Source organism: Spinacia oleracea, chromosome 6, assembly GCF_020520425.1.
Source record: "Spinacia oleracea cultivar Varoflay chromosome 6, BTI_SOV_V1, whole genome shotgun sequence".
NCBI classification, from domain to species: domain Eukaryota; kingdom Viridiplantae; phylum Streptophyta; class Magnoliopsida; order Caryophyllales; family Amaranthaceae; genus Spinacia; species Spinacia oleracea.
The window spans coordinates 138,975,501-139,001,277 of record NC_079492.1 but is presented as its reverse complement, the minus strand read 5'-3'; the positions used below and the strand labels follow the sequence as shown (position 1 = coordinate 139,001,277).

At 37.3% G+C, this 25,777-nt stretch overlaps 1 protein-coding gene across 1 annotated transcript; it reads left to right on the top strand.

Moving 5' to 3' along the window:
- The first annotated feature begins 18,158 nt into the window (after positions 1-18,158).
- LOC110784909 (uncharacterized) lies at positions 18,159-20,020 on the top strand. Its single transcript, XM_021989354.2, has 4 exons — positions 18,159-18,515; positions 18,991-19,230; positions 19,357-19,636; positions 19,765-20,020. Coding segments are annotated over exons 1-4 (831 nt in total). The 5' UTR covers positions 18,159-18,205; the 3' UTR covers positions 19,766-20,020.
- The last annotated feature ends 5,757 nt before the right edge of the window (positions 20,021-25,777 follow it).

The following is a 25,777-nucleotide window of genomic DNA, read 5'->3' as shown; positions in this document are numbered from 1 at the left end:
GAAAATCTAAACTACAAATTCGAATTCTAGTGTCTATATATAATCTCTCTCTAATAATCTCTCTCTAATCTGCCTAAATTCTGCTGTTTTTACAACGTAGATCCCAAATCATATGGAAAAATTGACAATATTGGAAATCATATCCGCGGAAATCATATTCGCCGCCAACCTTCAACCTTCAATGAATTGTTTTACATTTACAACATAGATCCAAAATCATATTGTCAACCTCTGTACCAACAGTTTCATGTTGGATTGTGCGAGGTCCCATAATAGCATCCACAGCCTTGTGCGCTACGACACTTCCAGTTCCAAAAGCAACACCTTGAGCTATAGTGGCTTGTAAAGCATGAATTGGAGACATCCCCATCTAACTCACCAAATGGAGAAATAAATTGAAATAAATTGGTGTCCCTAAATTGAAATGGAAAATGAGTAAAAACAATTGAAATCATCAATTGGAAAATAATCGCCCACAAATTGGACTGAGATTGGAGATACAACAAAGGAGAACACATAGGAGAACATACGAGAAGGTAGATTGGAGAAACTCGCGTTTATCGCCCTCCTCCGACTCACCGCATTATCCATCTTTAAAATTCCAAACCTCAAACAAATCAAATTGGGTAAAAAATTGAAAATTGCAAACCCAAACTTTTGTCCGGTTCCGCCACCGTCGCGAACGCCTGACATGCCGCGGTGAGATCCGCTCTCATTGGCGACCAACATGGGCTGACCGGAGGCGATATCATGTCGGATAAGTCGCCGCTTGAACTGAGATTGGAGAAACAAGAAGGGCGAAACCAAAGAAGAGGGTTTAAGGTTGAATTCAGATTGGAATACGGATACGAATTCGCGTTGGGTTAGGCTAATCAATGGGCAAGAAATATTTTTTTGTTTTGTGAAGAGATAGGAGAGAGAAGATAGGAGAGAGAAGAAGAAGATGAACAGAGACAAGATGTCAAAGATGGGTCGAGCAACATAGAGGAGAGGAGAGAGAATAAGAAGAAGAGAGGAATTTTTTTATTTTAAAAAAAAAAAAGTTAAATGTAGAATATTGGGTGAGTAAGGGCATAAAGGTAAAATAACGTTAACGGAACACTAACGGCCGTTAAGTCAAGGGGTATTTGGTGCACTTGTTAGGTTATGATACATATGACATTACATAGATCATGCGGAAACAACCATTAACCCAGGACAACATATTATTTACACATAATCATATAGCATAATTTAGATGCATACTCTTTGTTGCGTGCCCTCCCTAGCTGCGCCCGAACCGAACAAGAACAAGTCTTTAGGACTCCAAGTGTCGTCCCTCCGTAGATAGTCCACAGCACGTCCGGATCCGCCTTAAGATTGACCAACTAGAATCGCCCTTAAGGTACTAGAAAATTTCGGCACTTTTATGAGCAAGATGTGTGTTTTAATTTTCTCTCAAAAAACTCACTTTTTTGAATACTTTGAAACTTGTTATAAATTGTGAGCCCTAGCCTCATATTTATAGGGGTATGGAAAGGGAATCGAAATCCTATTCAGATACAAATTAATTAAACCTAGAATCCTACAAGAACTCTAATTTAATTAATTTATCAAATAGAATTAGGAATTTAATCATTAACCGAACTCTGCATGTTTTAGGAAACGTGCACGAACACAAACACTTGCACACACACGCACGGCAGCCACGATGGGCCCCCATGCGTGCGCGCGAGCAGCAGCCCACGCAGCGCCCGCGCGCGCTGCGCGCTGCGCGTGCTGTGCGCGCTGTGCGCGCTGCGCAGCCTGCTGGGCCTGGCGTGGCTGTTTGTGCGGCGCGCTTGGCTTGCTGGGCGATGGCCTGGCTTCGTGCTGGGCCTCGTCCGGCAGGCCTCGTCCGATGCTTATTCGTACGATGCGCTTCCGATTAAATTTTCCGATTCCGGAATTCATTTCCGATACGAAGAATATTTAATATTTCCGATTCCGGAATTAATTTCCGTTTCGAACAAATATTTAATATTTCCGTTTCCGGAATTATTTTCCGATTCCGGTAATATTTCCGATTCTGACAATATTTCCGTTTCCGGCAATATTTCCGATTCTGGCAATATTTCCATTTCCGATAATATTTTCCGATACGTACCATGTTTTCGTTTCCGGCAACATCTACGACTTGGATAATATTTATATTTCCGATACGATCCATATTTCCGTTTCCGGCAATATCATCGTTTCCGGAGTATTCATTTCTTGCATGTGACGATCTTAGCTCCCACTGAAACCAAGATCCGTCGGTTCCGAATATTCATAGATGGAGTATTTAATGCCATTAAATACTTGATCCGTTTACGTACTATTTGTGTGACCCTACGGGTTCAGTCAAGAGTAAGCTGTGGATTAATATCATTAATTCCACTTGAACTGAAGCGGCCTCTAGCTAGGCATTCAGCTCACTTGATCTCACTGAATTATTAACTTGTTAATTAATACTGAACCGCATTTATTAGACTTAACATAGAATGCATACTTGGACCAAGGGCATTATTTCCTTCAGTCTCCCACTTGTCCTTAGGGACAAGTGTGCATTTCCTAATTCCTTTGTCTCTCGATGCTTGCTCTTGAACATAAGGTAAGAGTTGTCATCCTTATTACGTCCAGAGGTGTTCCTCGGTTTCAGAGTTCAACTGATCAAATAAACAGATAATCATAGCCTATGATTCATCCGAGCACGGCCATGCATTTCACAGTTTCTAGCTCTCCGAGTGGCCTTGTACAACTTTTAAGCATCTCATCCCGATTTATGGGAGGACAATCCCAATCTTGCGATCTTGAGATTAGACTTCGTTTGATAGGTGATTACCTGAGCGTTGCCTTTATAGCCTCCTTTTACGGTGCGACGGTTGGTCAACGTCAAAGCAACCAGTTCTCAAACAAGTAATCTCAAATCACTCAGGTATTGAGGATTTAGTGTCTAATAATTTAATGAAATTTACTTATGACAGACTTTCATCTCTTACAGTAAAGTTTCATAGGTCTTGTCCGATACTAGTCTTCCCAAAGTAAGTATCTATGCAAATGATTATGACATTGCCATGTCCACACAGTTCAAGAAACAGAACTACTAGTCATCTTGCATTCTAATCGTCTAACGTTTTCTATGCGTCCAATTTTATAGAAAACTCCGATTAGGGACCATTTTCAACCTTTGACATTCAAGTTCACTTGATAGACATTTCTTAGTCACAGGACTGGTCCTGACAGTCTATCTTGAATATATCGTCAAATTGAAGGGACTCATCATTTAATAAACCACAAATTAAATGGAAAAATGAATTCATTTCATTTATTGTGAATGATTAACCAATAATGTTTTACAAAGATTTAAACTCTAAAACTTTTAAAACATTAAACAGAGACATCAAAGCCATTCTCCAATATGCTTGATTCCCATAGCTGCAGTGTGCGAGTTGTGCTTCGCCTGCGGCAGAGGTTTAGTTAATGGATCTGATATGTTGTCATCAGTTCCAATTTTGCTTATCTCGACTTCTTTTCTTTCAACGAACTCTCGTAGAAGGTGAAATCTACGAAGTACATGCTTGACTCTCTGGTGGTGTCTAGGCTCTTTTGCCTGTGCAATAGCTCCGTTATAATCACAATACAGGGCTATTGGTCCTTTAATGGAGGGGACTACACCAAGTTCTCCTATGAACTTCCTTAGCCATATAGCTTCCTTTGCTGCTTCATGTGCAGCAATGTACTCCGCTTCAGTTGTAGAATCCGCAATGGTGCTTTGCTTAGCACTTTTCCAGCTTACTGCTCCTCCGTTGAGGCAGAAGACAAACCCAGACTGTGATCTAAAATCATCTTTGTCGGTTTGGAAACTTGCGTCCGTATAGCCTTTAACAATTAATTCACCATCTCCACCATAGACCAGGAAGTCATCTTTGTGCCTTTTCAGGTACTTCAGAATGTTCTTGGCAGCAGTCCAATGCGCCTCTCCTGGGTCTGACTGGTATCTGCTCGTAGCACTGAGTGCGTACGCAACATCCGGGCGTGTACATATCATAGCATACATTATTGAACCAATCAATGATGCATATGGAATCCCATTCATTCGTCTACGCTCATCAAGTGTTTTTGGGCACTGAGTCTTGCTTAGAGTCATTCCATGAGACATGGGTAGGTAGCCTCGCTTGGAGTCCGCCATCTTGAACCTATCAAGCACCTTATTGATATAAGTGCTTTGACTAAGTCCAATCATCTTTTTAGATCTATCTCTGTAAATCTTGATGCCCAATATGTACTGTGCTTCTCCTAGATCCTTCATCGAAAAACATTTCCCAAGCCAAATCTTGACAGAGTTCAACATAGGAATGTCATTTCCGATAAGTAATATGTCGTCGACATATAATACTAGGAAAGCAATTTTGCTCCCACTGACCTTCTTGTATACACAAGATTCGTCTGCGTTCTTGATGAAACCAAAGTCACTGACTGCTTCATCAAAACGTATATTCCAGCTCCTGGATGCCTGCTTCAATCCGTAGATTGACTTCTTTAGCTTGCATACCTTTTTAGCATTCTTTGGATCCTCAAAACCTTCAGGCTGTGTCATAAACACAGTTTCTGTTAAAACGCCGTTTAAGAAAGCAGTTTTGACATCCATCTGCCATATTTCGTAATCGTAATATGCAGCGATTGCTAACATTATTCGAATAGACTTTAGCATTGCAACTGGTGAAAAGGTTTCATCGTAATCCACACCGTGGACTTGCCTGTAACCTTTTGCGACCAATCTAGCTTTGAAAACTTCAAGTTTCCCATCCTTGTCCTTTTTCAGTTTGAAAACCCATTTGCTTCCAATGGCTTGGTAGCCATCTGGCAAATCGACCAAATCCCATACTTGGTTTTCAGACATGGAGTCTAATTCAGATTGCATGGCTTCTTGCCACTGCTTGGAGCTAGGGCTCGTCATAGCTTGCTTGTAAGTCGCAGGTTCATCTTTTTCAAGTAATAGAACGTCATAGCTCTCGTTCGTCAAAATACCTAAGTATCTTTCCGGTTGAGATCTATATCTTTGCGATCTACGCGGGGTAACATTTCTAGATTGACCATGATTCTCACCAGATTCTTCTAAAGATCTCTGAGTTTCATCCTGAATGTCATCTTGAGCATTCTCTAGAGTTTGTTGTTTGACTCGAATTTCTTCGAGGTCTACTTTTCTCCCACTTGTCATTTTGGAAATGTGATCCTTCTCCAAAAAGACACCATCTCGAGCAACAAACACTTTGTTCTCAGATGTATTGTAGAAGTAATACCCCTTTGTTTCCTTTGGATAGCCCACAAGGATACATTTGTCAGATTTTGGATGAAGTTTGTCTGAAATTAATCTTTGACGTATACTTCACATCCCCAAATCTTAAGAAAAGACACATTTGGAGGCTTTCCAAACCATAATTCGTATGGAGTCTTTTCGACAGCTTTAGACGGAGCTCTATTTATAGTGAGTGCAGCTGTATTTAGTGCATGTCCCCAAAATTCTAATGGAAGTTCGGCCTGACCCATCATTGACCTGACCATGTCTAGCAAGGTTCTGTTCCTCCGTTCTGACACACCGTTCCATTGTGGTGTTCCAGGAGGAGTCAATTCTGATAGAATTCCACATTCTTTCAGATGGTCATCAAATTCATAGCTCAGATATTCACCGCCTCTATCAGACCGCAGTGCCTTAATCTTCTTGCCTAATTGATTCTCTACTTCACTCTGAAATTCCTTGAATTTGTCAAAGGATTCAGACTTATGCTTCATTAGGTAGACATAACCATACCTACTGAAGTCATCAGTGAAAGTGATAAAGTAGCTGAAACCACCTCTAGCATTTGTACTCATTGGTCCACATACATCTGTATGGATTAAACCCAATAGTTCATTTGCTCTTTCTCCAACTTTAGAGAAAGGTTGCTTTGTCATTTTGCCAAGTAAACATGATTCGCATTTACCATAATCCTCTAAGTCAAATGGTTCTAGAATTCCTTCCCTTTGAAGTCTTTCTAAGCGTTTCAAGTTTATATGGCCTAATCGACAATGCCACAGATAGGTGAGATCTGAATCATCCTTTTTGGCCTTTTTGGTATTTATGTTATATACTTGTTTGTCGTGATCTAATAAATAAAGTCCATTGACTAATCTAGCAGATCCATAAAACATCTCTTTAAAATAAAACGAACAACTATTGTCTTTTATTAAAAAGGAAAATCCCTTAGCATCTAAGCAAGAGACTGAAATGATGTTTTTAGTAAGACTTGGAACATGGAAACATTCTTCCAGTTCCAAAACTAGCCCGGAGGGCAACGACAAATAGTAAGTTCCTACAGCTAATGCAGCAATCCGTGCTCCATTTCCCACTCGTAGGTCGACTTCACCCTTGCTTAACTTTCTACTTCTTCTTAGTCCCTGTGGATTGGAACATAAGTGTGATCCACAACCTGTATCTAATACCCAAGAAGTTGAATTAGCAAGTATACAGTCTATAACGAAAATACCTGAAGATGGAACGACTGTTCCGTTCTTCTGATCTTCCTTTAGCTTCAAGCAATCTCTCTTCCAATGCCCCTTCTTCTTGCAGTAGAAGCATTCGGATTCAGAAGTGGGTTGACTGACCTTCCTCTTTGCAGATTTGGCGCCAGTTTGCTTAGTTGGGCTGGCCTTGTTGTCACCTTTCTTAGCATTCCTCTTCTTTCCAGATTTCTTGAACTTGCCCCCACGCACCATAAGCACATCCTGCTTATCACTTTTGAGCGTCTTTTCAGCGGTCTTCAGCATACCGTGAAGCTCAGTGAGCGTTTTGTCCAGACTATTCATACTGTAGTTCAGTTTGAACTGATCATACCCGCTATGAAGAGAATGTAGGATGGTGTCTATAGCCATTTCCTGAGAAAATTGCTGATCCAGCCGACTCATATTCTCAATGAGTCCAATCATTTTGAGAACATGTGGACTTACGGGCTCGCCTTTCTTAAGCTTGGTCTCAAGAATTTGCCTATGAGTCTTGAATCTTTCGACTCGAGCCAGATCTTGGAACATGTTCTTCAACTCACTGATGATTGTGAAAGCATCTGAGTTGATGAACGTTTTCTGCAGATCCGCACTCATGGTGGCGAGCATTAGACATTTCACATCCTTGTTGGCATCAATCCAACGATTGAGGGCTGCCTGAGTGACGCCGTCGCCTGCAGCTTCGGGCATCGCCTCATCCAGGACATACTCCTTTTCTTCCTGCATAAGAACTATTTGCAAGTTCCTTTGCCAGTCAAGGAAGTTTTTCCCGTTCAACTTCTCCTTTTCGAGAATTGATCGAATGTTGAATGAATTGTTGTTTGCCATATTAAAAACTACAATTGAAAAGAATAAACAAATAAATAACCATTCACAGTTTCTCTTAATAAACTTAAATTCTAGCATACATGCATAATTCAATGTTTATTAAGCATTTTATTCAAGTTATGTGTTCCGGCAGGTGTGAATAAAATGATTCCAAGATCCTAAAATCATTGAAGAACTAAGCACAGTTTGTCGACTTAATCCTAGAACATCTTAGGTAAGCAAAAGCCTTTTGCTAATAGTCTAGAAACTATTCTTGGTTGATAGGTACGTCTAAGAACTTATTAGGTAAACCTATCGATTTTGCCACGACATAAAAGGACTCCTTACTTATATCGTTGAGTTTCACCAAAACTAACATGTACTCACAATTATTTGTGTACCTTGCCCCTTTAGGACCAATAAGTAACACCTCGCTGAGCGAAAACTATTACTAGATTGATGTAAAGGATATCCAAGCAAGTGTATATTTTGGCATGGCACCTTTTAACTCAATTTTTAAGTTTGGAACTTAAGGCTCTTACTATGTTGGTTAGATTTTAAGTGAACTAAAATCCTTAATCATGCAACATAATCAAGCTTTTGATCTCATGCATTTTAAGACATATTTAAAAGCAATAAATAACTTAAAACATGCATAAGATTAAATGTGATCTAGTATGGCCCGACTTCATCTTGAAGCTTTGACTTCAAAGTCCGTCTTGAAAATCTCCGTGGGAGGCACCATTTTCTTCAAATAGGATAAGCTATAACTAATTACAACTATTTGATGGTTCGCAGACCATATTTGAATTGAAAAATAACTTTGGTACTTTAGACCAATTACATTCAAATTAATGGTACGCAGACCATATTTTCTATCCTATTTGGGCCATACTAGTCACTTCATAACCTGCAAAACAGTACATATACAATATATACCATTCACCCATTCATTATCATGAATGGCCCACATAGCTGGTTAGTAAAACACATTATGCATCACGTAAACATTTGCAGCAATTAATCAAGGGCACCAATAATCTACCAATTATTCAGTCCTTATTAATTCTAATCAAGTTGTTTTAACCTTAAGGATTTGTAGACCTAATCAAGAGTTTATGACTAAAAAGCGCTCCCACTTAAACCAATAAATTTATATGCTTTACTAATTTTAAACATAAAAATGTATTTCTAGTCCAACCGGAAACATACAAATTTAATTAAAATTTAAAGCTCATATCAATTTATAATTGAATCCAAAAGTTTAATTTAATTTCAGTCGTATTTAAATTAATTCATGATTTTAATTTTAGTAAAATAATTAGAATAAATAACATTTATTATAATTACAATATTCAAAATTAAAATCCAAGAAAATAATTTAAATTATTAATTTTAAAATAAATTAAAATTACGTGAACTGAAATTTTCAAATTAAACATTCAAAACGATCTTTAATCGTAACGCAAACACCCTACGCGTTGCACGCCCATGGGCCGCACGCACACAGCCAGTGCTGGCCATGTGCGCGCAGCCCATGCGCTCGTCGCATAGCTGCTGCATCCCCATCGCAAGCCTCCGCACGCATTGGTGCTCGCTGCGCGCGCCAGCGCTCATCGCACGCGAGCTATCGCTCGCAGTGCGCGCGCGACATCGCTCGCTGGGCGCGCGACATCGCTCGCTGGGCGCGCGAGCCATCGCGCGCTGGGCGCGCGACATCGCTCGCTGGGCGGGCGACATCGCTCGCTGTGCGCGCGAGCAATGCTGGCTGTGCGCGCGAGCAATGCTGGGCGCAGCGCTCGTGGCACGCGAGGCTGCGCGCTCTTGTGCGAGGCAGCGCGCGTTGTGGCGCAGCTCGCTTGCTGCCCACACGCGACTGCCTTGGCTCGCCCTTCGCCCATGCCCATTCGTCCATTGCTCGTGGCACACGACACAAGGCAGGGCTGCTGCCTTGTGCTCGTGCACTACGCCCTTGCTCATTGCATTCGTGCCGCACGGGCGACGAGCTCCCTTGCTCGTCGTCGCATGCCCGCATTATACAACACCCCTTAAGGGTAACACGAAGCGTCCATTGCTTCGTGCGTGCAAGTTTTATGAACGAATCGCATAAAATTTAAAATTTATATTTAAAATTAATGACAAATTAATAAATAATATTAATTTCATAATTTTAGGGCGAAAAAATCGAAAATTTATTATCCAATTGATTTCCGATTGTTATGGATTCAAGTCTAGGTCATAAAAATTTAAAATTTATCATAAATTTACAATTTTTATGGTGGTTTTTAATCATAGGTTTCTAATTAAATTACAATTAATTATGAAAATCAAATTAATTCTAAATTATTCTAATTTTCAACAAATTAATCATAATTACAAATTAGATTGCATAATTAACAAGACTAGGCATTCAAACTTGTTAAACATATGCAGTAGGCCAATCAAAAATTCAAGATTTATCAACAAGAATCGCAAATATTTAATTTAACATCTTAAATTTACGAAATTTTGCATTCGAAAAACTAAAACCTTCGAAAAGTCATAGTTAGGCTTCGAATTTGAGAATTCTGGGTTCGGCAGAAAAAGACTGTTTTTGTCAAAATTTTAGAATGCCTTTTACATGCGGAATTGACACAAAAATCACTCAATTCGGATGAGTAACGAAGAAACTGCCGAAAAACTGCGTACGTATAATTAAATAAACGCAATTTGCAATTAATTAACAATTACGAAAATTAATCACCCCTTTTAATTCTTGCAAATTTGTAATATTTAACCATGTTCATGCAATTTAGATTATGAAAATAATAAGGGGCTCGTGATACCACTGTTAGGTTATGATACATATGACATTACATAGATCATGCGGAAACAACCATTAACCCAGGACAACATATTATTTACACATAATCATATAGCATAATTTAGATGCATACTCTTTGTTGCGTGCCCTCCCTAGCTGCGCCCGAACCGAACAAGAACAAGTCTTTAGGACTCCAAGTGTCGTCCCTCCGTAGATAGTCCACAGCACGTCCGGATCCGCCTTAAGATTGACCAACTAGAATCGCCCTTAAGGTACTAGAAAATTTCGGCACTTTTATGAGCAAGATGTGTGTTTTAATTTTCTCTCAAAAAACTCACTTTTTTGAATACTTTGAAACTTGTTATAAATTGTGAGCCCTAGCCTCATATTTATAGGGGTATGGAAAGGGAATCGAAATCCTATTCAGATACAAATTAATTAAACCTAGAATCCTACAAGAACTCTAATTTAATTAATTTATCAAATAGAATTAGGAATTTAATCATTAACCGAACTCTGCATGTTTTAGGAAACGTGCACGAACACAAACACTTGCACACACACGCACGGCAGCCACGATGGGCCCCCATGCGTGCGCGCGAGCAGCAGCCCACGCAGCGCCCGCGCGCGCTGCGCGCTGCGCGTGATGTGCGCGCTGTGCGCGCTGCGCAGCCTGCTGGGCCTGGCCTTGCGCTGGGCCTGGCGTGGCTGTTTGTGCGGCGCGCTTGGCTTGCTGGGCGATGGCCTGGCTTCGTGCTGGGCCTCGTCCGGCAGGCCTCGTCCGATGCTTATTCGTACGATGCGCTTCCGATTAAATTTTCCGATTCCGGAATTCATTTCCGATACGAACAATATTTAATATTTCCGATTCCGGAATTAATTTCCGTTTCGAACAAATATTTAATATTTCCGTTTCCGGAATTATTTTCCGATTCCGGTAATATTTCCGATTCTGACAATATTTCCGTTTCCGGCAATATTTCCGATTCTGGCAATATTTCCATTTCCGATAATATTTTCCGATACGTACCATGTTTCCGTTTCCGGCAACATCTACGACTTGGATAATATTTATATTTCCGATACGATCCATATTTCCGTTTCCGGCAATATCATCGTTTCCGGAGTATTCATTTCTTGCCTGTGACGATCTTAGCTCCCACTGAAACCAAGATCCGTCGGTTCCGAATATTCATAGATGGAGTATTTAATGCCATTAAATACTTGATCCGTTTACGTACTATTTGTGTGACCCTACGGGTTCAGTCAAGAGTAAGCTGTGGATTAATATCATTAATTCCACTTGAACTGAAGCGGCCTCTAGCTAGGCATTCAGCTCACTTGATCTCACTGAATTATTAACTTGTTAATTAATATTGAACCGCATTTATTAGACTTAACATAGAATGCATACTTGGACCAAGGGCATTATTTCCTTCAGCACTCTAAGTTCAAATAGGGGTATACTATGTATTTTGAAACACGCAGGGGTATTTGGTGAATTTCGTGAAACCTCAGGGGCATTTCATGAAAAAACCGTTAAATTAATTCATGATTTTAATTTTAGTAAAATAATTAGAATAAATAACATTTATTATAATTACAATATTCAAAATTAAAATCCAAGAAAATAATTTAAATTATTAATTTTAAAATTAATTAAAATTACGTGAACTGAAATTTTCAAATTAAACATTCAAAACGATCTAATCGTAACGCAAACACCCTACGCATTGCACGCCCATGAGCCGCACGCACACAGCCATCGCTGGCCATGTGCGCGCAGCCCATGCGCTCGTCGCATAGCTGCTGCATCACCATCGCAAGCCTCCGCACGCTGTGGTGCTCGCTGCGCGCGCGCCAGCGCTCGTCGCACGCGAGCCATCGCTTGCAGTGCGCGCGAGCCATCGCTCGCTTGGCGCGCGACATCGCTCGCTGTGCGCGCGACATCGCTCGCTGGGCGCGCGACATCGCTCGCTGTGCGCGCGAGCTCGTTCGCTGGGCGCGCGACATCGCTCGCTGTGCGCGCGAGCAACGCTGGGCGCAGCGCTCGTGGCACGCGAGCTTGCGCTCGCTGCGCGCGAGGCTGCGCGCTCATGCGCGAGGCAGTGCGCGTTGTGGCGCAGCTCGCTTGCTGCCCACACGCGACTGCCTTGGCTCGCCCTTCGCCCATGCCCATTCATCCATTGCTCGTGGCCCACGACACAAGGCAGGGCTGCTGCCTTGTGCTCGTGCACTACGCCCTTGCTCATTGCATTCGTGCCGCACGGGCGACGAGCTCCCTTGCTCGTCGTCGCATGCCCGCATTATACAACACCCCTTAAGGGTAACACGAAGCGTCCATTGCTTTGTGCGTGCAAGTTATATGAACGAATCGCATAAAAAATTTAAAATTTATAAAATTAATGACAAATTAATAAATATTATTAATTTCATAATTTTAGGGCGAAAAATCGAAAATTTATTATCCAATTGATTTCCGATTGTTATGGATTCAAGTCTAGGTCATAAAAATTTAAAATTTATCATAAATTTACAATTTTTATGGTGGTTTTTAATCATAGGTTTCTAATTAAATTACAATTAATTATGAAAATCAAATTAATTCTAAATTATTCTAATTTTCAACAAATTAATCATAATTACAAATTAGATTGCATAATTAACAAGACTAGGCATTCAAACTTGTTAAACATATGCAATAGGTCAATCAAAAATTCAAGATTTATCAACAAGAATCGCAAATATTTAATTTAACATCTTAAATTTACGAAATTTTGCATTCGAAAAACTAAAACCTTCGAAAAGTCATAGTTAGGCTTCGAATTTGAGAATTCTGGGTTCGGCAGAAAAATATTCTTTTTGTCAAAATTTTAGAATGCCTTTTACATGCGGAATTGACACAAAAATAACTCGATTTGGATGAGTAACGAAGAAACTGCCGAAAAACTGCGTACGTATAATTAAATAAACGCAATTTGCAATTAATTAACAATTACGAAAATTAATCACCCCTTTTAATTCTTGCAAATTTGTAATATTTAACCATGTTTATGCAAATTAGATTATGAAAATAATAAGGGGCTCGTGATACCACTGTTAGGTTATGATACATATGATATTACATAAATCATGCGGAAACAACCATTAACCCAGGATTACATATTATTTACACATAATCATATAGCATAATTTAGATGCATACTCTTTGTTGCGTGCCCTCCCTAGCTGCGCCCGAACCGAACAAGAACAAGTCTTTAGGACTCCAAGTGTCGTCCCTCCGTAGATAGTCCACAGCACGTCCGGATCCGCCTTAAGATTGACCAACTAGAATCGCCCTTAAGGTACTAGAATTTTCGGCACTTTTGAGCAAGATGTGTGGCTGAATTTTTCTCTCAAAAACTCACTTTGAATACTTTTAAAACTCGTTATAAATTGTGAACCCAGGCCACATATTTATAGGGGTATGGAAAGGGAATTGGAATTCTATTCAGATACAAATTGATTAAACCTAGAATCCTACAAGAACTCTAATTTAATTAATTTATCAAATAGAATTAGGAATTTAATCATTAACCGAACTCTGCACGTTTTAGGAAACGTGCACGAACACAAACACTTACACACGCACACACGGCAGCCACGATGGGCCGCCCATGCGTGCGCACGAGCAGCAGCCCACGCAGCGAGGCCTGCGAGCTGCAAGCCCACGCAGCTCCCGCGCGCGCTGCGCAGCCTGCTGGGCCTGGCCTTGCGCTGGGCCTGGCGTGGCTGTTTGTGCGGCGCGCTTGGCTTGCTGGGCGATGGCCTGGCTTCGTGCTGGGCCTCGTCCGGCAGGCCTCGTCCGATGCTTATTCGTACGATGCGCTTCCGATTAAATTTTCCGATTCCGGAATTCATTTCCGATACGAACAATATTTAATATTTCCGATTCCGGAATTAATTTCCGTTTCGAACAAATATTTAATATTTCCGTTTCCGGAATTATTTTCCGATTCCGGTAATATTTCCGATTCTGACAATATTTCCGTTTCCGGCAATATTTCCGATTCTGGTAATATTTCCATTTCTGATAATATTTTCCGATACGTACCATGTTTCCGTTTCCGGCAACATCTACGACTTGGATAATATTTATATTTCCGATACGATCCATATTTCCGTTTCCGGTAATATCATCGTTTCCGGAGTATTCATTTCTTGCCTGTGACGATCTCAGCTCCCACTGAAACCAAGATCCGTCGATTCCGAATATCCATAGATAGAGTATTCAATGCCATTAAATACTTGATCCGTTTACGTACTATTTGTGTGACCCTACGGGTTCAGTCAAGAGTAAGCTGTGGATTAATATCATTAATTCCACTTGAACTGAAGCGGCCTCTAGCTAGGCATTCAGCTCACTTGATCTCACTGAATTATTAACTTGTTAATTAATACTGAACCGCATTTATTAGACTTAACATAGAATGCATACTTGGACCAAGGGCATTATTTCCTTCAAAGGGTGGATTTGGGTCAGAAGCACGTTGGTGAAGTAAATGAATTCTAAGATGATTATTTTCTTCCTCCAAAAATTCATAATAATTTGGAGATGAAAAGGGAAAAATATTTTCATCAAAATACACATGCCTGGCTATGACTATTTTCCAACTAGATGTCCCAAAAAGACACACGGAGTAGAACGAGCTTGGAGTTTATGTATTTGTGTAGAGGGAAAGGGAGTGAAACATAGACACCCAAAGACCCGTAGTCCGTAGATGTTTATACGAAGGATTATTTTGGTAAAGAATATGTGTCGGCGTTTTATAGCCTAGGATTTTTTTTATGGGAGTAAGCAAAGTGCGAACAATATTATTGATTGTTTTTATTTTCCGTTCTGCTTTGCCATTTTATGGAGTGGTATGGGTGCAAGGGAAGCGAAAAGTCATCCCATTTTGTTCACATAATTTATGAAAGGGGTCATTGTCAAATTCTCGACCTTTATTACATTGAAAAGCTTTGACAGCCCGCAGTGGTGGTCGACAGAGCAAGGTCTGTTTTATTATTGTATTTTCAATTAAAATTTCTAATTAAATTGTATTTGAATTATTTTGTGCAATTATGTTTTATAATTTGTAAACAGATTCAGATATTCAAGCAGTGTAATTTTTGCAATCTAAAGAAACATGTATTTGCCTAACCTTAAAGTTTTCAAATAATTGATTAAGAACAAGAAATTGAGGAAATTGATCAACTTTTTTTTTTTTTTTTGATAAAGGAAATTGATCAACTTAGTTGAAGTTAGTCATTATAATTAACTTTACATAGGTTTATTGTTTTTTTTTCCGAGGGAACATTTGTTTATTGTTGGTTTACGTACTTGGAGTTAGTCGTTATAATTAATTTTACATTGGTTTATTGTTTTTCTCGAGGGAACATTTGTTTATTGTTGGTTTACTTGGTTATTGTTGAAGTTTGGCTGGGAAATCATAATGCGGAAAGTTAATTTCACATTCTACATGGGTTGTGTGCTCGATTTGATGTTGGTTATGTAAACAACTCAAATGAGTATGAGGATGATACTTAATTGTAAATTGGATATGGAGATGCCTTTTTATTTAAGGTAAACGTAAATAAATTTGTATGTTTTTAGCATGGTCAAACGGGTTGATAGTGCACTACCACCAAATTTCTAGATCCGCCACTGAATGTATAGTATACCGCCCATAATAAATTTCTTATCTGAGTAAGTTAATTAAATTGGTCAATGATTTAAGATAGCAATGTATAACAACATGATGTATAACTAAATGTCGATCACCACGAATGATTCAACTTTGCCATGCGCCGATGCGCGTATGTCTAATCTAATGTTTAATTTTTTTTGCATGCAACTATGCAAGAAACAACATCACCACGTAAAATTCCGATAAAATGTTACTATTTCCTAGAACATTACCGTTTATGTTTGACTACTACTTCCGTTCTTGAAATTTTTTACGCTTTTCATTTAAGTTTTTTCCTGAAAGTTCTTTGCCCTTATGTTTTATTCTATTTTTGTAATACAAAATGTTTACAATTATACCCTATATTCTTACTTTTTTTATTCACCCACTTGCAATATTTACTGGCCCACTTAATTGCATAATTTATTCATCTACTTTCACACTAAAATAAGATATCAGTTTAATATAACTACTCCGTACCTCACTTGCTCACCCTCTCTTTTACCTCAATTTGCGTAAAAATAATAACCGTGAAGCACATATAGGAACGGAGGTAGTATTTCTTTGGGGCTATGTGACTATGTCTCTCTCATTTACCAGAAAATAAAAAGACAGACATCATACGTACTGACAATTTGAATCCATTTAATATATTGACTTCCTATAGTCTCTTTCTTTATATTTATGCGAAAGTGATACATCATAATATATACATCATATTAGTATGAACATAAGTTCATCCTAATATGACGATTTCTCATTTATTATGAATATTTGTTTTTTGTTTTTCGAAAGTGCATCTATATTATTATGAAACTCGTGATTAGAGGGGAAAAAGAAAGAAATTTAAAGAAGCTTTATTAGGATGAACACCAACAACAGTTCATTAGAGGGGAATCTCCAATCACATAATTTTAGAAGAGTGAGTTGAATTTATTAAAATAAGATAAAAGTGAGATAGTTGGTGAATTATTTATGTGAGTAAGTGTGGGAACCACAAGAAAGAGAGAAATATTAAATAATTGGAAAAAAAGAAAAATGTATCTCTTCTTAAAATACAGGCATTTAAAAAAAATGTATCTATTTTTCAAATAAGAAGGGAGTATAAGGTTATTTTTCGCAAAAGTACAATTTTATAAGGAAGTTTTTGACAAATTTTTCAATTATCAACATCAATGTCGATCAAATGTTCGAGGAAACTCTAGGCGGTGTTCTTGTAGTTTGCAAAAGCGTATACGTAATAAAGATAATGTATATAATCATACGAAAATGATAAAGGTCGCAACATGCGACCTTTAAGCCGTGTCACAATGATGACATGACATGCTTATGTGTCATGGTTTAAATTGGAAACTAAAATATTTAACTTATATGATCTATTATATACCTTCAAAAAAAGGTAGGAAAATCTTAATATTCTAATTTGCTTCCTTCTTTACATTGATTACCTTATTTATATATTTTTATAGTAAAAATATTGAATTGATAGTAAAAATATTCTGATGACGCATAGCATACATGGCGCTTATATGTACCAATTAAACTGCGACACGTAAGATTGCGACAATTAAATGTTGTCGCAACTTGCGACCTTTATCATCACCCATAATCATATATTATGTTTTGGTACTTTTCTCCTTTTTATTATAGTGTTAATGTAAGAGAGTCCAACAATAAGCGTATGTAAACCACCTTTTGGTAAACCTAAAAAATTGTAATTCCTTCATGGGCCTCCTGGCCTTCCAAAGAGTAAATTGTAAAAGAAAGATTGAACTAATGTGTGAGCTGAGACTCGATTAGTCAGCTCTAGCCTTTATGCCAGTTTCGAAAAGGCTACATGTACAATCATCAAACCCACTAAAAATTGAGAGTGAAAGATAATAAGTATATCATTTTAACCAATAGAAAAGCATGGTGTACAAAATATCTTGTACACTAGGTGCACATGCAATAGAGTCTTACCGATTTAACGAAAGAACAAACCAATATCTACTTTCCCAAAGAGATTGTCTTTGACCGATACGATCATTATGAAAAGCCGAATCTTCTAAGAAAATCATTCATAGTGAATTCATAATATTACATTATAACTACGTAACTAGCTATTCAATAATGCTTAATTAACCCCGTCAAAATAATCTTAACACATACGTAGTACTTGAATTGGAGGAAGTCAATGAGCATCGTAATTAAGTATGCTTAATATATCTGCAACTTGATGATTACGTACTCTATATTTATTTAATTATTGCATTCTATTTCTCTGCCCTATATAAACTCACCTTTAATCTTTCTAGTCTCATTCATAATCTTTACCTTATATTTCTTAATTATCTCATTCATAAACAAAATGGGTTCAATAACTTTTATGGATGTGGGAATCATATTTTTGTTGTCATTAACAATTATACCCTCATTAGCACAACAAGCTGCTCCTTGTTGGGAGAATATTACACCTTGTTTGGAAACTGCTAAAGCTCAAAATTATGCATCGGCCGCGGTAGAACCTTGTTGTCCAGCTTTATCAAGCGCTGTGACCGACGACACATCGTGCTTTTGTCTCGCCAAGGCTGATGTAGTTTCACAACACGCTGAACCTATTTTTAATGAGATTTTGGCAACGTGCAGAATTGCTGGAACTTTTGAAACAATATGCCCTGGTATGTACGTAGTATAAAGAACAACACTAGCTCTTAATTATCACCTTTATGAGTTTGATTTAAAATTAATTAATAATAAAACTTAGGGATGTTTGGTTGCAAGTAAATAATTCCTCCGTCTTTTAATACTCGCAACGTTTGGACTTTTGCCACTATTCATATAATCTACTTTGACTATTTGTAGTGTTTTTTATATAAGATAAAACATATATAGTCATGTGGGATCTTGTTAGATTCGTCTCAATGTGTATTTTCAAAATATCAACTTTTTATAATTTTTGCATAAAGAGAATTTAAGATATAAATGATCAAAGTTGTGCATTGGCATGCGTGAAACTAACAAACGTTGCGAGTATTAAAAGACGGAGGAAGGAGGAAGTAGAAGGAAAGCAATATTTTATAGCTTTATGTGGATATATATAGTCCTAAACAAAACAATTTACGTAGTACTCCGTAATATTTATGCTGTCATCAGCACAAGAAGCTGCTCCTTGTTGGGAAAACATTGGACCATGTTTGGAAACTGCTAAAGCTCAAAATTATGCACCCGCTGCGCTACAACCATGTTGTCCAGCTTTATCAAGCGCTGTTATGGATGACACGACGTGCTTTTGTCTCATCAAGGCTGATATACTTTCACAGCATGCTGAACCTCTTTTTAATGATATTTTGGCAACCTGTGGAATTACTTCTACATTGGAAACAATATGCCCTGGTATGTATATTATTCAATTAAGAACAACACTTTTATGAGTTCCATAGTGAGATTGAGACGTTTTTAAGAATAAAACATACGCTACAAAGTGGAGTACTTCACATTAAGTATTTTTATCAACCCCAGATGCAGGTACTCCTTCGTCAACCCCTAGAGAATCTCCATCAACCCCAGATGATGCAGATGCTCCTTCGCCAACCCCAGATGTTGCAGATACTCCTTCGCCAACCCCAGATGTTGCAGATACTCCTTCGCCAACCCCGAGCGAATCTCCATCAACCCCAGATGATGCAGATACTCCTTCGCCAACCCCGAGCCCAAGTTCATCAATCCCAGATGATGCAGATATTCCTTCACCAACCCCGAGCCCAAGTCCATCAATCCCAGATGCAGAAACGGGAAACTAGTAATTCTTTTCTTTGATTATTGACACTATAAATTTTGAGTTCAGTTTATATATGCCAGTTTCTTTACTATATGTGCGATCTACCTTCTTAGGTTAAACACTTAAACATTACAAATATTGTTTTACAGGTACTTCTGTCAATGGTGCTGCCCAAACGGTCTCAACCAAATCAATTTCAGACATGTTCATGATCATAAAAATAACTGTATCGTTGTAGTGGAGCTCTGGAGAAGAAGGCGCAGATGTTCTCTTCGTTATTTTTTTTGCTTTGTAATAATGGGTGCTAAGTGATGGCTCCTTTGCTTTTTTTTTTTTTTTTTTGAATATAATTTAATAAAAGTGTGTTGTATGCTCTTGTTAATAAAATTTGGTTTTGGGCCACTAGTTTTGGATTTTTAGGGACATTACTAGTATAGGACCCGTATCGCACGGTTTACAAATATTTTCATCTCCACTCATCACATATGTCAAACCTAGCCCTAGACGGTTGGACTCGATATTATTTTTTGGTAAGAGAGTTTTGAATTTTAAACTCTATTCACAATTTGGTTGTCTGGTTACACTATAGTTTAGACACATATACCTTATAGATATTCTCCTAATTTTAATGATGCATAAATTTGTTATTGCCTCATTCGGTGTCTAATTTTAAAAAGAAAAACAAATAAGAGTACATAAAAAAAACTTATTTTCATCTTCATTCATCACATGTGTCAATCACAGTGTTATCCTCGTCCACCCTTCACTTCGATAGTCATTTTATATTTACATCATTACCTGCTCACTTAACACCTAGTCCACTATTTACATTATTCAGCTAGTCATGAATTTGGGGCTGGTCGAGGTCTCCACACTCGTACTCCTCTAAACTTCTCATCCCTATCCCCGTCACCCACGATAGGAAATGTACTCACCCCTCCCAATCTCCTTCTGAACGGGTAAAAAATAAAACTCATCCCCGTTCTATTACCCACACGCGTATCCACACTCGCCTCAAACTCACCCCTGGACTCAACATTGTTTTCTTTGATAAGAGAGTTTTGAATTTAAAAATTATACTATAGAGTCTTCTACAATTCCAGGGTCTTATTCGAATAATTGAGTAAATAAAAAAAATATTATAATATATACTCTCTCCTCCGAATTTAATTGTTGCAATAGTCTTTTCACGAAGTTTATGTGATAAGTTATTGTAAGCTTATACATTATAATTTAATAGAAAAATATGTATGATGGGAGATGTTGGGAATTTATTTTTATAGAATTCAAGTATAAGAAAGGCAAATCTAGGGGCAACATAGCTCCACATCGATTTCCTTTATCCGAAATTGTGCGCAAAGATTTTTCATTAGATCATAACGTAAAATAAAGGCAATTATATTACCTATCAAATAATAAAAGACAAAGAGACTAATTAAATTAAATTAAATTAAATAACTCTTAAAAAAAATTCATTTAAAAGATTAAGTAAATATTAAATAAAAGGATAAGTAGAAATTATAAATTCGAGAAAGAAAAGATACAAACTTATTAAATATTAATTTTTCAATAAACATGTTTTACTTAACCTTGATAAATACTACTTCGAATATTAATGCAAAGGTAAATATATATTTGCTATACATATTCGCAATTCATATAGGACACATATTTTAAATAAAATTGACAATGCATACAATTGGTCATTAGTAAATCCCACCCGCTTGGGACAAATTCACAATGGCGGAAGTCTCCCAACAACCCGCACCAATTGACGATTTGACATTTCTGTATTCAATCGATAATCTGCTTTACTGGCCTCTCGGCTAACTTTTAAATATATTTACATAAATTTATTATTAAAACTATTTGTATTATTAGATATAATATATACTGATAAAAGTATTTAAAAGTGACTATATTATTAGGATTAGGCGAGTGTTCTCAAATTCAATAAATCAAAACTCTCCATATCACCATAAATTCAAACTCGCCATATCACCAAGATCGGTACATGTTATCCTTTGACACTCACACCAACACCAAATCTCTATTTATTATCCATTTTAGGCAATCATCTATTTTATCTTCATCAACAATCCAATCTAAAATTCAAGTCCTCATCATCATCAAGGTGTGATACACATTTGTATATTAATTTTTCCCGAAAGTATATATAATGATATTGCAATCGATCGCTTACAATTTAATTTGATAATTTCGAATAAAATAAATTGATGAATAAGTTAAATGTAATTTCCCAATCATATATCATGTTTAGTTCAACTTATTTTGACGTATCACACAAAAGTAAGACAATTTTGAATAAAATAAGTTCACGCGAAGTAACTTGAGATAAAATAAGTTCATATAGATTAATTCAAACAAAGTAGGTTGAACGAAATTAAATAGAGTTTTACTACGTAATTAAATTTTTATAGACTATGACTCCCTAAATATTTTTTAAGGATAGAACACTTATTTTCACGGTTGCCAGTAAGTAATTTTAGCTAATAATATTTTGTAGTATTTTGTAAATATCTATTAAGACGGTCCAACAAAATATTATATGACTATGTGCACATAAAGTATTAATAATCAACAAAAAACAGAGAAAGTAAAGTGTGTGAATATAATAGGTAGTGTAAAAATCAAAGAGTTGCATATAAAAAATTGAGATATTACTTAGTTATATCTGATTTTTTTCATATGCGGAATATTTTTTTGAATAAAAAGATTGATGAAAAGGTTAAATATGTTATTTTTTCCTTATTTGTTTTAGGATGCATGACTTTTTCTATATTAAAAAGAATCTATTTAGGTGAAAATGTAAAAATGAAAATAATGTGGAGGTCAAGGAAGATATGTTGGCGTTAACAAATATCTTAAAAGTATTCATTGATTATAGGGATTCATAGCTAAGACATTTAGTCAACTTTCGTGGCCAAAAATGAAAATATACAGTGGTTTTTATTTTAATTATCATATTAAAAGAGAGGCCAATCAATGAGTGACATTTGTCATCACTACATTGATTTCCTCTCTTTTAGTATAATATATAGATGATGTTAACAAAATTACAAGATTTGACCTTCATAAATGAACATATAAGTTGAGGATAAATATAAGTCAATTTACCTATTAAAATAAATTTTTGATACGTATTTATTAATAAGTTTAAATTTTTTAACAAGTAGAACATACGGTGCATAAAACGTACCACTACTATAACATTCTTCTACTCTATTATTACGTACGCTATCTATTTTTTTCCTAAACACACTTACTTTACGTATGCCTCTACTAGTATTATATGCACACGATGCGTGCGGAGTTTTACAAATATTAGGCACTAAAAATCAATCGTAAAGTTTATATTTTGCGACAGTGAGGTCTTATTAGCAACACGATAGAGAAAGAAATGGATCAACACTGCCGAAAAGTTAATGGCAGAGAGCATCACATACAGGACATAAAACCAACCAATATACAGGATAGAAAATAATACATCTTTAAAGCTAATAGTAGATGAAATTTGATCACGGCGTTTGTGAAACCTATGTTAGCCCGATAAAGCTCAAGAGGATCTGCATTGCCTCAAACACCATGCCATTAGTTGGACTTTAGCGGTAATCTCCTGTGCTTAGCTGTAGCATTGTCTGCATTAACAGATCCTTCTTGATTAGACTTGAATTGATCAACAAATTTCAGATTACTTTTAATCATTAATTACAATCATCAGCGTCGGTAGAATCATACTAAATGACGTTTATACCATATACATGCCCATCAACCATCATATTACTTTGCTCATTGTAATTCAGAAGTCATCCATCTCACTATATGCCAATTACAATTTAACACCTTACCAGAAGACAGAATCTTAATTATAACACTAAAAAGCATATGGACAACATATGAATTTATTGTGAAATATGGGTTACGAATTGGAAAAATTGATTTTAGGCATGGAATTGTTATTTAACAGTTGAATGATTTTGCTTATCCTTCGCTATTGCGATGAAAAATAATATAAAAAGCATCTGCAACATTAAATTGTTAACCATTATTATGCTTTGGTTTGAAGTATGACATAGCCTTTTACCTCTCTAGAGCTTTGCTATCTTAACCTCTGATTTCCCTGTATGCAGTAAATGGATTACCGGACCCCCTAACAAAACTACCCCCGAGCTGTCCATATGCTCTAAGTTAGTGTGTTTGGTATCTTTTGGCTGTATTAATTGAATTAGCAGGAACTAAGAACAAATCAGTGATGAAATTAAGTCGAAATTAGACGATGAATTGATTACCTTTGGCTTGGTGGAGAGGAATTGATGGAGTTGTTGGCTACTTCCATAGATTTAGAGCTCATTTTCGGATTTTTTTCCTGACTCACTCTCACTCAGACACGGAGTCAAGTGTGTTCATCTTTTAGAATTGGCAACGTATATCTTGAAGCCCCATCAGCAAGAGTTTGGTTCCGGAAAAGGTCAAAGTTTGAAATGTCAGTAGCAAGACCTAAGCTGCAACTCGAAAGGTAGCTTCTGAGTTGCCAGCTGCGCTAAGATTGAAAGGTAGCTTATTTAAACCTTGTTTCCTTATAGTCTATAAATATTTTTAGGCTTCCGTTTCTTCTAATTATGTTTATTGAACTTTTCCGTCTCAAATACTTAGAATCTCACTTAGACATGGGTCATACAACACCCAAGCTCAAGAGAAGTCAGGTTTTGCAAATTCTGCACAATTTCCTTACAGAACTATCCTAAAAAGTTGGGGAACATATACAACTACTCGTAATAATAATTGACATGTAGCACAAATTTAACACCTTATCAGAAGACAAAATCTTAATTATAACACTAAAGGAGCCATAAAGAACTCTACCAAACCCGATCAACTCCGGGCTTAAAGCATACTGACAAAAATTAACCTTCTTTCCTTGCCTTGACTCGGGTACATTGTATAAGAATTTCAAACAACGACCCCTTACCAATCATCTAAGAGGTAAGTATTTCTATAGTTCTACAAAGCAACATCATAGCTTTTCCATTTAATTTAATCAATCAAGTTGTAGATGCCATTGCTGGCATAGTTGGTGTGTTGCCAATTGGGTTGGAAACAAGGCAAGAGAAATAGCTCAATGGGGTTATAAGCCTCGGTATTCGGGAAATCTAGGGGTAGGAATGGGGTTGACATCCTTATTGAACGTGATTATATTGATGATGTAGTGGACGTGTCTCAAAAGAGTGATCGAATTATGAGTATTAAGCTTGTGATAGGGGATGAAGTTGTAACTATTGTGAGTGCTTATGCACCACAAGTAGGAATAGATGCTTCAACTAGACAATAATTTTGGGAGGATTTGGAGGAATTGGTGCAACGAGTCCCTAGAAGTGAGAAGTGAGAAACTGGTCATTGGTGGAGATCTCAACGGACATATAGGCTCGAGTCGCGATGGATTTTAAAGCATTTATGGTGGTTTTGGTTATGGGGATAGGAATGAAGCAGGAAATGCCATTTTGGATTTTTCATTGGTTTATGACTTGGGTATAATGAACACTTGGTTTGAGTAAAGACACTCTCACCTATTAAGCTATATGAGTGGAAGTAATACGAGTCGGCTCGACTTCTTGTTAGTAAGGAATGTTATGAGAAAGTGCTACACCAATTGTAAGGTGATCTCGGGTGAGAGTACATCAACCCAACATAGACTTGTGGTACTTGACTTTCGAGGTAGAAGTTATATGAGGAAGATAAGACCACTAATGACTATGATCAAGTGGTGGAGACTTTAAGGGGAGTAATAACAAAAATTCGTAGAAAAGTTGGCGAATGAAGGTAATTGGGGCCGTGATATGAATTTAGATATAGACTCATTATGAACAAGAATGGAGCACACCATAAAGGATGTGGCGAAAGAGGTACTGGGATAATCTAAAGGATGCATGCCACCAAGTAAGGACACATCTTGGTGGAACGAAGATGTGCAACAAGCTATAAAGAGCAAACGAAAATGCTATAAAGAGTTGGGAAAATGTAGAAGTGATGAGAACTACGAGAAATATAAGGAGGCTAAAAGGGAAGAAAAGAAGGCCGTAAGGGAGGGTAGGGAAAAGGTGAATCAGGATCTTTACCCAAGATTGGATACAAAAGAAGGGAAAA

What these genes read in the sequence shown, in the direction of transcription:
- LOC110784909 (XM_021989354.2), top strand. Translation starts at nt 18,206, where the DNA reads ATGGGTTCAATAACTTTTATGGATGTGGGAATCATATTTTTGTTGTCA. An exon ending in TTTTGAAACAATATGCCCTG is followed by an intron (nt 18,516 to 18,990) that starts GTATGTACGTAG and finishes TGCTGTCATCAG; the next exon opens with CACAAGAAGCTGCTCCTTGT. An exon ending in ATTGGAAACAATATGCCCTG is followed by an intron (nt 19,231 to 19,356) that starts GTATGTATATTA and finishes TATCAACCCCAG; the next exon opens with ATGCAGGTACTCCTTCGTCA.